The sequence below is a fragment of the Physeter macrocephalus genome, chromosome 18 (assembly GCF_002837175.3).
Source record: "Physeter macrocephalus isolate SW-GA chromosome 18, ASM283717v5, whole genome shotgun sequence".
Taxonomy (NCBI): Eukaryota; Metazoa; Chordata; class Mammalia; order Artiodactyla; family Physeteridae; genus Physeter; species Physeter macrocephalus.
The window spans coordinates 60,956,397-60,972,141 of record NC_041231.1 but is presented as its reverse complement, the minus strand read 5'-3'; the positions used below and the strand labels follow the sequence as shown (position 1 = coordinate 60,972,141).

The following is a 15,745-nucleotide window of genomic DNA, read 5'->3' as shown; positions in this document are numbered from 1 at the left end:
ACCAAAATTTCCCCAGATTCCAGTAACTTGATATTAAAGAATAATGGATATTTTTATTACCTGTAATAGATTAGTTTTTGCTGCATTCTTTTGTTTATTTTGTAAAATTAATTTTGCTATTGTATATATACCATTTTCCTGGAAGAATAAAGATGCCATGTTATCAGTGACCAGCAACAATGCCATGGAGATACACAGCATAAAGAAGGAAGGAACAATTTTAAAATATTAAAGAAGAAATGTTAGTATAATTTTGGAATCAGGAGTAAATATTACAGGACAATACTAAAAATGTCAGTGTAATACTTTTAAACGTCAAAGACTATAACCACATCGTAAAATCTCAACTGTTGTTAAAGATTATAAATAACAAAGTATATCAATTAAAAGTGATTTAAATACTTTAAAAACAAAGAGCAGGGGGCAAAAAAAGGGGGAGAGTAAAGGGATCCAAATGTCTTTATATTTTGCATTTTAAATATCTAATTATGAAATATTTCTCCCTTTATTGTTTTGTTAATTAAACAATACATTTAGATAAACTAGTATAGAAAAGAAAATAGAAAAATAAGAGAAAAATAATAGATTTTTTAAAATGAAAGTTATTTGTATAAACGGTTAACATCTTTCTAGCCTTATCCTAATACAAATACAGACAGGGAGGAATGAACAAAAAGTATTACCTTATTTCTACATTTTTTTTTTTTTGCGGTACGCGGGCCTCTCACTGTTGTGGCCTCTCCCGTTGCGGGGCACGGGCTCCGGGCGCGCAGGCTCAGCGGCCATGGCTCACGGGCCCAGCCGCTCCGCGGCATGTGGGATCTTCCCGGACCGGGGCATGAACCCGTGTCCCCTGCATCGGCAGGCAGACTCTTAACCACTGTGCCACCAGGGAAGCCCTGCTACATTTTTTATTATCTATTAAATACATAATTTACTGAACTCTATGTGGGCATTTATATTATAACTGTGAAGAGCTTTACCTGCCTTACTACATTTAGTCTTCATAGCTGTTCTGTGAATGTCTATAATTTCCTTGTTTTACACATGACAAAGTCAAAACTTAGGCTAAATATTTTTCCAGATGCCAAGACAGCAAGCAATGATAACAGGACTGAGCCTCCCCATGCCTTAGCAGCCACCCTGACCTGCTGAGCTTCCCCAGGGACGCTGATCACTGCTGACCTGATCCTTTACAAACTTTATGAATTTATGTATTTTTAAGTTGATGTATTGAACAACAAAAAAAAGTTTTCTCTGTAAAATTCAACAAGCAGGAAATAACTTTTATAGTAGAAACACATACAAGTGTTGTATACAAATGTGTGTATTCACACACACACACGCACACACACACACATATGACTGTATATGTAGTGAATTGGTTAATGAATTATGCTTTGTGTGTTTTGTGAAATCGGTTTCCTGGCAATAAATATTTTGTTTGGTGTGTTTCAGTCACCTCTAGCTGAATAACTTCATGTCCTCTTAAAGTGACTGCTATCCTTAACTCATGGTGTCCTATGTGCCATAGGAATGAAAACAATTAAATTCAAACAATTCAGAATAGCTTAAAAAAAAGATAAAGAAAATGAAATAGACTGCACATAATATAGGGAATAAACACCATCAGTTACCTACATGGCAGTTCTTTTTAAGCTGAGTTAAAAGAGGAAGGACAAGAATATAAAATGGAATTCTACATGTTAAATAAGACATATTATGATATTTTTAAGTCATGTTCCAGGATACAGGTGTCACCTGAGGTGGGCTCCCTCCATCGTGACAGGTCCTGGCACCCCGCCCTCTCACCTGAACCACCTGGTGGGCGTTGGTGTCGTCGAGCACCAGTTCCGTGAGGGCTGCACAGCAGGCTGCAACGAAAACCACCAAATGCCGTGTCTGTCTTGGCCATGGCGGCACTTGCACATCAGCACTCTCGCTCCCTGCCTCAGAGAATTTTGTTGGCAGAGCCATACCTCAAAAAACACTAATTTTCCTTCTGGCACGTCTCTGGGAGAAAGGCAACTGAGTTGTGCTGGCTGGTACCTCTCCTCTTCATGTAGCTCACATGCATGCACACCCCACGGCAGCCTGTGGGGCACCCCCAATGCACCCCGCTGTGCATGGAGTGGGGAGGGGGGGCAGGCACCGTCAGCCCTATACCCAACATGTGCCCGGTGTGGAGCACGTGCTCAATGTACATGGACAATGGTCAGATAAATAGTGCGTACTTTAAATATATTATCCAAATTAACCCTTATAATCCGAGTATGAACTACTTTAGAGGGCTAACAGATTAGGCCACAGAACTTGGCAAGCAGAGGAAAGTTTGGGGTGTCCTTAACCTGCAAGTCCAACACTGGTACCAAGAAGTTTCAGGCATCCACATGGATTTAACTTCACATTTTTTAAGTTATAAATTGGGCCTAGTTAATATTATCATTATAATTTTATAATAGAATAATACAAGGTTAAACAGTATCAAATAATTAAACATAATAATATGATATAAATACCTGCTTGAAGAGAGAAAGTATTTTCTTGTATTTCCCGAGGGCTTACATCTTCTGACAAATGAAGCTGCTCAATTCGGCCTGCTGCATTGGCACTAGACAGGCTTCCAATGGAGGAATGATCAGAAACAAAATTTCTGTCCCTGAAAAAGAAAAGTTAATGCACAGACCAACTTATCAATGGTAGTTCATGGTCAGTGCTTTCTGGTTCCCATTTCATAAATCTTTGCCTCCCCCAGCTCATAAAGTTTTCTCCTGTTTGACCTTCCAATCCGCTCAGACATGATTTTTGTGTGAAGTGTGAGGTAGGAGTCATCTCTCTTTTTCACATGGCCGCCTTTGTTTTGAACTCTATTCTTCTGCCATTTACTTGAATACATCTCAGTCTTCATCATTCTGAGTTTTGTCTTTTTCCATTAAATTCCAATCTTCCTTTATTTTAGGAAAGTTCTCTTCTATTAGATCATTGAGGCTTTCCAAAATTTCCTTTTGTTTTATTCTCTACCTTAGGGATATCAATTACCCACGAGTTGAAAACCCATCTTCTGTGGGCCATATCCTTCATTTTACGTTGCTCTTATTCCCTTGTCTTCCTCCTCTGCATCGTGTGTAAGTTTTCAAGCGTGCCATTCCTTTCACTAACTCCACATTCTTTCTGGTACTCAGTCTCTGCATGTTGTTCAGTCCTCATCTTCTTTCCCAGCTTCACAATCATTCTGTTCTCCTTTTCACTATCCTATCATCTCATCTTTAATCTCATTTCATAAACTTCATGTTCTGTTTAATGTCTTTGATAAAATAAAGCATTTGTTTTTCTGTTTACTGAGTGCAACATCTTCCACAGTAGATCATTCATCTGTCTTTATCTGCTTTGTTCCCTTCTGTTTTACATGGTTGCCATGTTTTTTCATGTATTTACTTTTATGGCAGCAGCTCTATGTAGATTTCTATATGCCCAAACGTAAAGTGGATGGAGTCTCCCAGTCTCCCTGGCCTCCCTCCTGTGTCATCTGGGCCCTCTGCCCTTCTTTCGGGGAGCATAGGGAAGGTAATGGAATAGTCGCAGTCAATGATCTTTAATTATGTTAAAACTTGAATTTTAGGGATCACTCTACCCGATCAAGAGTATGTAACCTTTTAGTAAGTGCCTTTGAGTTTGGGACTGCAGGTGAATGGGCATGAACAGATTTCCTATAAACCACCTGACAACAGAGCCTGTTCATACTCAAGCCAGCAGACAACCTGGCAACCTCACCCCTTGTACCAGCTCCAGGCAGCCCAGCTCTGAAAGGATATTGTTTACCCAGCTGGGGTAATACATTCTCCCAGAGCACTGAGCCATATTTAACATAGAATAAGTATTGACATACATCTTCTTCCCAGGGAAGAGATTTCTAACATTGTACCATAGAAGTGGACTGGGAAAATTACTCTTTAGATGTGAAAGAACTCTTTTCTATCAAGAATGGTTATGGCTTGAGCAAAAGAGGAAAACTAGTACCTTATATTAAACTCAATTCTATGTGGTCAAAAGGCAGGTTTTGTCCTTGAAGTATTGCTTAACTATTATATAATTTATTTTATCATCAAGAAAATAGCTGCTCTCCACGAGGGCTACCCACGGCCACTGTAAGACGTATGATGGACCAAAAATCACCACCACCATCATCGTCATCATCCTATAAACTCAAGTGGAAAAAAAACCTTTGCAATCATAATTACTTTGACTGTGGGGCTAGCTCATTATGCCACAATACTAATGAAAGATTTATAATTTATACTTTAAAGTACTTGAGATTTTTATGTGATATTCATAAAAGCAAGTAGATTGTCAACAGTCTACACATTATTTCCTTGGTTTTGGTAATGATAGAAATTGTTAACAAAGCCACTGCTCATATCTCTAGTCTGTTCTTATGCTTTGGTAAGTTCCTCAGAGAATGGAGTTGATGACACATAGCGCAACAATATCAAGTTATCAGGCACAACAAGCACAAAGTCTGAATAATATTGATTTGATAACAAGTCATATTAAAATTGATGTTACTCTGCTTTTATTAGAAGGAACTTTATTTACATACTACAGATAAGTGTGATCTTTTTCCAGGCAAATATAATCCTTTTCAACTTCAATTCAGCACCTAGGGGGATGAATTATGCTCTATAATAATTTTAGGTAATAGATCCTTCCCATTGGTGGTACCAGTAATATTGTTATTCAATACTTCAATACATGTAATACATACCATATCTACTATTTTTTGTTATTGTTATAGTTTTTGCAACATAATTCAAGAGAATTTCAGTTTGAAACTATTTTAACAAGCCATTCCTTCCCCAGATTCATGGCTTTGAATGCCACCAGATTCTACTTTTAACAGAGAGACAACAAGGTGTTAACCCACCTCAGATCACTGCCACGGAGATTAGAGAGGAAAGAGGAGCAACTGGACCAGGGTCAGTAACATGGAATCATTTGAATAACCGTATTTCCGCCTATTTTAACTAAGGACAATACATCCGTTCCTTTAATGCAGGCTGGTGATTCAAAGATAAATATGTCAGGGCTCCCGAGGAGCTGAAAAGATGAACGCTCCTGACATTGATTTAGAGCCTGTTTGCAACAAGTAAAAATGACTCTGTAGAACATGAATGACCAAAGAATGGGAGGGCTCGAACAGCTGAGACCCCAGCCTTCATCAGCCAGAGTGAAGCAGGCCAAAGCCTGCTCTGACTCACCCTCGTAAAATATGAAGAAGCTGCTTGATGCCTCCCCAAATGCGAATTTCCACACTGGTCTCAGGGTCCTCACAAATCTGAACCAGGATCCAGACGACGCTCCACAGCAGCTGTAGGTGGTCTGAGTGCAGCAAGCTGAGGAGGATGGGGACCCCCTCGTAGAGCTTCACCTGCTCTCTCACCTGGCGCTCGGCACAGAGCAGGCGCAGCAGCTCAGCCGTCAGCCTGCGAGGGATGGGCGGGAGGGGAGACTCAGCTCAGTGGTGGCTGGACTTGATTCACACGGAGCTGCCGACACACACGGACGGTCGCGCTAACAGGCTCTATGTCACAGTTAGCACATGTTCTCTGTAGACGGCTGGATCACAGCCAAGTGTTTGCAGCTCTATGAGCCATACAGTCTCTGTCATGACTACCCAGCCATACCAACATGTGCAAAAGCAGCCACAGACAACACACAAAAACCAACGGGCATGGCTGCGTGCCAATAAATCTTTATTCACAAAAACAGGCAGGGGGCCAAATTTAGCCTGCAGGTCATAGTTTCTGGACCACTTTCTAAGTCATATCCTCATGGTATCCCCATTGGTCTGGCTAAAAACCTACTAACGAGAAAATAGGCATCAAGTACATACAATGGGACCTGCATTATGCTCAAGACAAAAGAAATATAAAAGCTTTATCCTAGTCTTCAGAAACTTACTATGTGATTGCAAAAATAAGACATTAATACCTGATGGCAAAAACACTATGATCCAGGGAAATTAAATGCAAAGTGCTCAGTGAATATCTGGAGAGTAAAATAAAGATAATGATGGCATAAGACATAAGGTTCAACTAAGCTCTGAAACATTATGATTATAGACGTTTCATAGAGCTGTCCTGAATCCTCCAGGCTCACACTCTGAACACTCTTCCTGGATGGTGTTATTTATTCCTATGGCTTCAAACACTCCCTCTACCCTGGCACTGTGATCTCAGCCCAGGCATCACTCCCAACCTACAGAGGTTCCAGCAGTCACTTAACTGTTCCACAGGCACTCACCCCACTGTTTCTAAACTCAAAGTCATTATCCTCCTCCCCAAATCAGCCCTTCCACTTATGTCCCCTATCTGGACTCAGGACACCACAGTCTTTTCAATTTCCAAGCCAAAGACTGGGAATCCTCCAAGACACTCCCTTCTTCTCCAAACAGTGGAGAGCTTTTGGTGCCCCCTGTTTCCTGGGCAAGCACTGGGGTTAATTCTTCTGTGAGTCCTGCAGCTAGCTAAACCCACTGCCCCTCCATCCTTGCGAGCCTCGATTATGCTCAAGATATAAGCTTCTCTGTCACCCTCCTCTCCAATATTCCCATTCTTATCCTGCTTCACAATTCCTTTCCCTGAGCTAATTTTCTGTGGCTCCTCTCCCTCCCAAACTTTTATGCTCTGACATATGTTCTTTGGTAGACAGTACTCTTCACCTTCTCAAACTTTCTACACCAAACATTCCCTCCTTGTTCTAAGTGGATCTCATTGTGTGGCTAAATTCCACACCCCACACACTGCAATCAGAATAACTGTCCCCACAAAATCAATCTGATCATGATTAAAATCTGTGAGTCTCCATAATGTTCATGATAAAAACCACACTATTAGGCACAAAGAGCCCATCATGATCTCACTAAAGGTATCTCATCTATAAAATATGGAAAGAGAATTGCAGATAAAACAAGTTAAAACACAAAAGTGCTTAGAGTAGGGCCTGGCATGTAGAAGGCCTGGCAAAAATTAGCTCTATTTCTAACTTATCACCAACTATCTAACTAGTTTTCTGGCACCCTCCCTCCTGCACTCTGCTGTAGCTGCGCCCACCCATGCACGCTCCTCTCTCACACACCACTGCAGGCCTCCAGGTGGGAGCATATTCTGTTTTCACTTGCTCTCTTCCTCTGCCTAGACAACTGCTCCTTCTTTTAGAAGACTTGGCTTGACCCCCTGCTCTGATTGGAAGCGCTACTCCATGCCCCCAGGGTATCTATCCTGTGCATCCACTGACCACACGACCTACAATGTTGTGGTGAAACTGATGATTTTTGTGTCTGCCCCTCTCCTACACCATGCAACCATATCTTATTCATCTTTGGTTTTCCAACACCTGTGCAGAGGCTATTGGGTGAATCAATTCAGACAACCAAGTCTAAGTATAGTTTGTAAAAGAGGGTTAAATTGGCTTAGACGAAGAATTCAAGGGATTTACTATGAGTTAAATGTCAGTGTTTTATTGCTTGTGATTTCTGTTAACTATTTTGCCTCTTTAGAAAATTATGACTTACTCGACTAAATATCATATGATGCAGGTAACCTAATAAATATCTGGATACAGTAAGTTTTTAGGGCAATAGGTAGTTCAAGTGAAAATGAGTTCATTTTACTCTAGATTCTGTTTTGGTCGTGAAATAAGTCAGTAGTTATCTTAATGTATTTTACTTGGCTTAAGCAAAATAGATTTTAGGAATCTAATCACTTATTCAACACACAATCTAAAATTACTGAAAGTAGAGCCACCTCAGAGTTTCTTTCCTTAAGGAGATAGGATGTAAATAAATGTAATAAAAAAATATTAAAGATGTAATCATGAGATTTATATATTTCAAATCTTTGACCAGTTCTAGAAGTAAAGCAGGACCAAAGATAAATCAATATATCTCTTTGCTATTGGTTACTTTATATAAACTTAAATAGAAGATAAATGCCAAGTTGACTCATGATATTCAGTTAACAATGTAAATAACATGACATAAGTAAAATAATAATAATCATTTTCATTAAATGTCAGACACTGTCATTTTCCCCTGTTAGCAATCCTACCTTTTGGAAAGCAAGTCATATTCATGTAAAATCATCAGCAGATTTTCTACAATGTTGAGTTCACTTATTTTCTCCCTACATTCTGGACTACAAATTGAAAAGTATTAGTAACTATGAAAAATGTATTTTACCATATTCACATATTTATTATCTTAGCCCTCATATTATCCCAAGAGGAGAAACAACATGCAATGTAGCTCTATGGGGCAAGGCTACATTAAACTCCAACATTCAATAAGTATTATATGTCATAAATTTAAATTTGTTTAATAACAGTATGATGATAACATGATTCCCTTTGGAGAAAGGGAATCATATGCTGTTCACAAAAAAGCAATGATCAGCATTACTCACAATAGCCAAGATATAGAAATGACCTATATGTCCTTTGATAGATGAAGTGGATAAAGAAAATGTGATATACATATTTATATATATAATTGAATATTTATATACAGTTATAATTGAATATAATTATATATACATAATTGAATATTGTTCAGCCATTTAAAAAATCCTGTCATTTGTGACAATATGGATGAACCTAGAGAACAATCTGTTAAATGAAATAAGCCAAACAGAGAAGGGCAACTACCATACGGTATCACTTATATGTGGAATCTAAAATAAACAAACAAAACCGACTACATAGAAACAGAATAGAATGGAGGGTGTTTACTAGGGGCTGGAAGTAGGGGGAAACAGGGAGATGTAGGTTAAAGAGTACAAGCTTTCAGTTATAAGAAGAATGAGCACTAAGGATCCAATGTGCAGCACGGCAACTACAGTTAATAATATGGGGTCGTACACGTGAAAGTTGCTGAGAAATCTTACATGTTCTCGTCACAAAACCAAAAAAAGAGTTAACTCTGAGAGGTGATGGATGTATTAATTCTCTTGATCTTGGTAATCATTCCACAGTGTATATGTGTATCAAATCATTATGTTGTACACTTTAAATACATAAAATTATATTTGTCAATTAGTCCTCAATTAAGTTGGAAAAAAACCCAAAAAACAAAAAAGCAGTGATCCACTTACTGGTATAAAAACATATTTAAAGTTTTTTATTTAAAATAATCATAACATCTGTAGGGGTTATCTAGAATTTTTTAAAGGGCAAAAATGTTTGAAAATGTTAAAATATATATAGGGGAGAGAATGAAGAAAACAAGTCAGGGACATTCAACTGTCCAAGACGTGTTGTGTAACTTTGAAAGTAGAAGTAACTGAGGGTTGGATGAAAAGACTAGGTAAATATTTCTAGTCAGGAAAAAAAAAGAAAACTTTAAACTGCTTTGCTGCTCCAACTTAAATTCTAAAATGATGCTTTTCCATCCCGGATCCTCTTCAGTATAGTTATGGTACCTCATGTTTATTTTTCACAAATTTTAACTAAGTAGATGACAAAATAAATAGAGAAACTGATCTATTTTGCATTTCTTCCATCTGAGTTGCTAAAGCAGCAGAACTTATTAAAATACACTCACCTTTCAGCTAAACTAGCCAGAGCCAGAAGGGCACCCAACAGAACATTAGTATCTCGGGCACTGAGTAAATTTACTAATGTCTGAAAAATGAAGTAAAATAAGGTTTAATTATGTAAGTACTACAAGCTCCTTGAACAGTATGTTTCCTTCTAAAGATCATAGAGGCTTAACCTCAAAATTTGTTAAACATTCACGATCCCCAGGTCTTAAGGGGCAGGCATCCACCCCCTCTTCAGATGAGCTCCTTGTAAGCATTCCTTGCCCAGGACAGGAAGCAAAGGGACCAAGATACATGGCCCTCTACTTCCCGGTACCCACGCTGTCTGCTCTCTGTCTTCTGGTAGCGACCAGTCACTGAGCACTCATTCTGAGTTGGGCATTGGCATTGTGGCAGGCACTTTCCAAATTATGAAAGTACTTTTTCAACAAAATGTTGAAGACTGTCTTTTTTTCCCAAACTAAGCAAGATATGTTAACACTACCAGACAATCCATTTGCCTCTCAAATTTCTGAGTAACATCACTGAGATGGGAGTCGTCTGTATCTTATCAGTCACCTTCTCGGGATTCCCATTACTGCAAATTTACGTATTTTCCCTCTACATTTTTAGAACTCAGGGTCCCCCAAAGCACACACCCAAACATACTTCAGACCAGAGCTGTGACCTGTATAACAACTACTAGGCTGATTTTGGGTTTCTATTATGTGGGTTTTTCCCCTTTATGATCTCATGCATTTTCTATGGAGCTATTATTATCTTTGTTTCTCGGCTCCCTTCCTCTTTTTCTTTTCTCACTTTTTCCTTTCTGTCTTCTCACATAATGTTTCCCAAACTCCAGTCACTTATATATCATTTCACAATTTTTGTCATGTCCACCCTTAACACCTTAATGCTACTCAAAAATTGTTCTTCAAATTCTAAGTTGATATCAGTGAAGTATATAGCTATTGAAATAAAAAATGTTGACCTGTATTATCACTAAGAATCACCCCCCCCCCATATAATGAGCAGCATGTGTTAACACATTTTAGGCAACTTTGCTCTAATATATGCTGGAAAGTGGCTTCCTGGGATATAAAAACTCAACAAATTATTGAAACCTGGCTCTAGGCAGCTACCAGCTAAATAGTTTTGCTGTAAATATAAATGTAGTCTGTTTTGATTAAACCTGCATTCATTCATCTTGAAATATGTATTTGACCCATAGGCTTATAATACTAAACCATCTTATTATGAAGTTAAACCATATGAAATTGACCTACACACCAGGGTAATTTCACATGGTTCAAACTAATATAACCTCATGTGCCAAATGGAATGTATTTATATGTATACATACATATATATGTATTTATTTATTTATTTGTAAACACACACCTAGGGTCATTTTATATATAGTCAAGGTTTTACAAGCAACATTTAAATTAAGCAATAAACTTAGTTGATTAAGCAATAAAGAATTAAATGACATAGAAAAAAGAAAAAATTTTCAGAAAACCTTTATTTGCTGTTTCTATATTTACTCCTTAGGCGGGATAGCAGAGATTGGCAATTTTAGGCTAGGTTAGCAGGCTTGAGAATTATAATTACACGTGGCTTGACCACAAGGGCTCTGGACTCTAGCATGTGAACCACCACCATATGAAGCTGAAGCAGGAACTCCTCCTGGGACCACTCACCTTGTGGGCTCTGCTTGTAGTGACCCATTCTCTTTGGTCTTTGATAGCAGCAAGTTTTTGAAAAATATCTATAAAGGAATGGAATATCTCAACGAGGGATTTGAAGCTTAAAGGGGGTCAGTGCTCATACAGCCTCAGGTCTCAAGTACTGATGGGCAAGCAAAGGAAGGACAAATGGGAACACAGGCCACACAAAAAGGACAATGCAGGGAGGAGGGACAGGGTTGATTTTTTTACTTCAAGAATCACGTTTCAAGCTCAACTGGTACTTATTATATATTACTATTATAATAATAAAATTTGGAGATAGCAAGAAAATTAAACCTTCCCTTCCACTTAAAGTTGATTGAGTTCCTTAATATCATTACAAGTTCAAAGTGAAAGCTATTCTTCAAAGATCGTCCCCATAAAGATTTCATGTGATGGACTTAGCAAGGTTCCTCAGTGGAGGGGAATGGCTGGCCTCACAGAACCTTCCTGGTGCCTGAGGCTCACCACAGATTCCTGTCTCCCTGGAACTGAGAATGAAGGTCCTGTCCTGTGCACACAAAGAAAGTGGGCTCACTCCCACGAGAGCAGGAGTGCGCACTCATCAAATCCAGAGAGCACGGAAGGTGGGCTGGGAAGAGCTTCCAAAAAGAGAAGCTTTGGAAGTGGGTATTGTTATTACCCCAATTTTATAGATGAAAAATGAATAGTCTCTGACATTTTAACAGAAATCGAAGGAGGCAAAAAATATTTTTACCAAAATTTGCTTTTATGGAAGGAAGTCTCTCTTGCACTAAATAAAACTAAGCTTGTGCTCAATGAAAATCTTTTAAAACATGAAATCGGGTTTTTCAAGGTAAGATCTGTGATCTAAAAATCTCCCCTCTGGGTACATTTTGCCACTGAGCATAACAGCTGGCATGGACTCTCAAGCCCATAGCTGTGTGGGGACCCCCGTGAGTATTCAAAGCGTCCCCCCTTCCCTGCTGCAAACGCCATGCCCGGAAGGCCAGCTGCGTCCCGGGACCGTGCTTACACGTCATGTTGACCAGCTTGTCCACGCTGTGCTGCGCCTCCACGGAGCTGAGGTACCCGTGGGCCACGATCTCCATGTACTGCGGCGGGGGGAGGGGGAGACCGACAGGCGAGTCAGAGGGGAGGACGCTCAAGCACACAACAGGTGAGGGGAAAGGTTGTGCACTTCTGAAAATCAGCTGTAGGTGGCACAACAGGCTCACCAAACAATACTTGGTGCCCCTGGGCCTGCTTCACTCAAGTGCAGAAGGGGGTGGGTTTCTGGGTTCTTAGCTTCTGTGGAAAGCCCCAAAGTGGAGGGAGGGACCTGGAAAGATTGTTTAAACTCTCAAAAGTCCCAAGATGACTCCTAACTGAATAAATTTGTGTTGCAATTTAGCCTCCAAATATAAGATACAAATAAGATGCAATAATATAGTACATAGAATTTTAATTCTTCAATGTAACTTTTCAGCAGAATTTTAATAACACACTGCATATATTTTATCGACCTTATGTTTTATAATATCCTAAATTATATCTAACCAGCATACAAGCAGATAGCAATAATTAGAATGAAATGTATGGGGTAGTCTAATAATCCGTCACTGTGGATGACTGATGATTGTAATAAAAAATAAGTTCAGAGAAACACACATAAATTTCTGACATTTTAATGAAAGTAAAATGGATAAAAAGATCCTTTACAGGGCTTCCCTGGTGGAGCAGTGGTTGAGAGTCCGCCTGCCGATGCAGGGGACACAGTTCGTGTGGGAAGATCCCACATGCCCCGGAGCGGCTAGGCCCATGAGCCATGGCCGTTGAGCCTGCGCGTCCGGAGCCTGTGCTCCGCAACGGGAGAGGCCACAACGGTGAGAGGCCCGCGTACCGCAAAAAAAAAAAAAAAAAAAAAAAAAAAAAATCCTTTACAATATAATTTTATTAAAGATTATTTCATTAAATGAGCTAAACCTCTAGCCAATTAAAAATTTTCTTAAAAATAAAAACAAGATATGTTTTATCAATTTCCCAAGAATAAAAAAATATTAAATTGATTTAATATTAAATTGATTTAATATTAAATTGACAATTAAATTAATCATCTATTAATAACTCAGAATGAGTTTGTAGGGCCACGGGTTTATTATGAAAATTATTCTTTCCATACATGGTATAGATTTCAGGAGAATGGGTTGTTTCAACTGTTTCCATGCCTGGAAATTTTGTTTTATTGTATTAATGAGCCCAAACATTGGACTGTCTCAGCATATATATTCACCTCCTTACTTTCCCTCAGTAGTTAGTTACCAAAGCAGAAAAATAAATGAAGTCAAGATCATTCCTCACATTGTCATTTATTTTTAATATTTTAGTGAGCACAGCAATTCTTTTTTGTGTGAAAAAGTTATGAACATCTTCATAACCAATATTTTCTCCCACCATTTGGTGTGTGCAATGCTGAGGCCTGGGGCCTGCCAGACAACACCTATTTATTTTCTTTACTAACTAAAGACAGGTGACCTTTTATATTGATAGAAATTTCTCGTTTCAACAGGCTGGGTAAAGTGAGCCCAATCAGCCAAGAGAAAATGTCACGAGTCCCTCCCTGCTCTGTGTGTATCCTGCATCATGCTCACACTCACAACCCTGCCTGCTCCTCTCCTTGGCAGGCAGCTGAGGTAAGAAAGACATCTGCTGTCACACACCTGTGTAATCTCTGCCTAAAAGAGAAAGGCAAAACCAGCCACCACAAAAGGAATCTTACCTGAGCTAGGTTTTCAATCCCACCCAAGCTATGGAGTATTTCCTGATAAAATAAAAACAACAGAACACGCATGAAAGATGAGAGTGGTGGGGGGAATGTATTTTACATGCAATCTATTTATTAAGTTATGAGTTTTAATTATTTTTTGAAGGCTCACATTCTAACATAAATATGGAAAACTTTAATGTTTGCCAGTCATACTATATTTAAGATAATTTATTAATAAATAGGAATGAAAGTTGGATTGGGATTAAGAGAATGTAAGTATGCTCAGAACTGCAGCCTGCCTCCTAATTCTTTTTACTTCCTCTCATGTCATCATAAAATGTTAGAGCTGGAAAAAGCTATTAGATATCATTCCCTTCAACACCCTCATATTACAGAGTAGGAAAACTAAGACCCAGAATGGTAAACCATTTTGCCAAAGTGACAGAGCCTGGATAAGAATCCAGCATCACTGAATCCCAGGACCTTCCCCTAGGTCTCTGCCTAGTGTGGCCCATGGACCAGCAGCAAAAACGTCATCTGGAGCTGATTAGAAATGCAGAATCCCCTACACCCCCAGACCTGCTGAATGACACTATGAATTTCAACAAGATCCCTGGGTAATTCACACGCCCAATAATATCTGAGCAGCATTGCTCTAGTAGACTAGACGACAGGGCTTCTCCTTAAAATGATGTGGCTTATGATCTTACTATTAGATATCATTCCCTTCAACACCCTCATATTACAGAGTAGGAAAACTAAGACCCAGAATGGTAAACCATTTTGCCAAAGTGACAGAGCCTGGATAAGAATCCAGCATCACTGAATCCCAGGACCTTCCTCTAGGTCTCTGCCTAGTGTGGCCCATGGACCAGCAGCAAAAACATCATCTGGAGCTGATTAGAAATGCAGAATCCCCTACTCCCCCCAGACCTGCTGAATGACACTATGAATTTCAACAAGATCCCTGGGTAATTCACACGCCCAATAATATCTGAGCAGCATTGCTCTAGTAGGAGCTGTAGGTGGCACAACAGGCTCACCAAACAATACTTGGTGCCCCTGGGCCTGCGTCACTCAAGTGCAGAAGGGGGTGGGTTTCTGGGTTCTTAGCTTCTGTGGAAAGCCCCAAAGTGGAGGGAGGGACCTGGAAAGATTGTTTAAACTCTCAAAAGTCCCAAGATGACTCCTAACTGAATAAATTTGTGTTGCAATTTAGCCTCCAAATATAAGATACAAATAAGATGCAATAATATAGTACATAGAATTTTAATTCTTCAATGTAACTTTTCAGCAGAATTTTAATAACACACTGCATATATTTTATCGACCTTATGTTTTATAATATCCTAAATTATATCTAACCAGCATACAAGCAGATAGCAATAATTAGAATGAAATGTATGGGGTAGTCTAATAATCCGTCACTGTGGATGACTGATGATTGTAATAAAAAATAAGTTCAGAGAAACACACATAAATTTCTGACATTTTAATGAAAGTAAAATGGATAAAAAGATCCTTTACAGGGCTTCCCTGGTGGAGCAGTGGTTGAGAGTTCGCCTGCCGATGCAGGGGACACAGTTCGTGTGGGAAGATCCCACATGCCCCGGAGCGGCTAGGCCCATGAGCCATGGCCGTTGAGCCTGCGCGTCCGGAGCCTGTGCTCCGCAACGGGAGAGGCCACAACGGTGAGAGGCCCGCGTACCGCAAAA

General features: G+C 39.4%; 1 protein-coding gene across 1 annotated transcript in view; it reads right to left on the bottom strand.

The window, feature by feature from the left end:
- NEK10 (NIMA related kinase 10) overlaps positions 1-15,745 on the bottom strand; it is a 325,365-nt gene that overhangs the window by 236,087 nt on the left and 73,533 nt on the right. The window contains exons 8-16 of the mRNA XM_028479673.2: positions 14,043-14,084; positions 12,300-12,378; positions 11,276-11,343; positions 9,596-9,675; positions 8,106-8,192; positions 5,256-5,480; positions 2,520-2,659; positions 1,813-1,874; positions 61-138 (exon numbers count right to left, since the gene is read on the bottom strand). Coding sequence (XP_028335474.1) covers positions 61-138; positions 1,813-1,874; positions 2,520-2,659; positions 5,256-5,480; positions 8,106-8,192; positions 9,596-9,675; positions 11,276-11,343; positions 12,300-12,378; positions 14,043-14,084 — 861 coding nt within the window. The remainder of the gene's footprint in view (positions 1-60; positions 139-1,812; positions 1,875-2,519; positions 2,660-5,255; positions 5,481-8,105; positions 8,193-9,595; positions 9,676-11,275; positions 11,344-12,299; positions 12,379-14,042; positions 14,085-15,745) is intronic.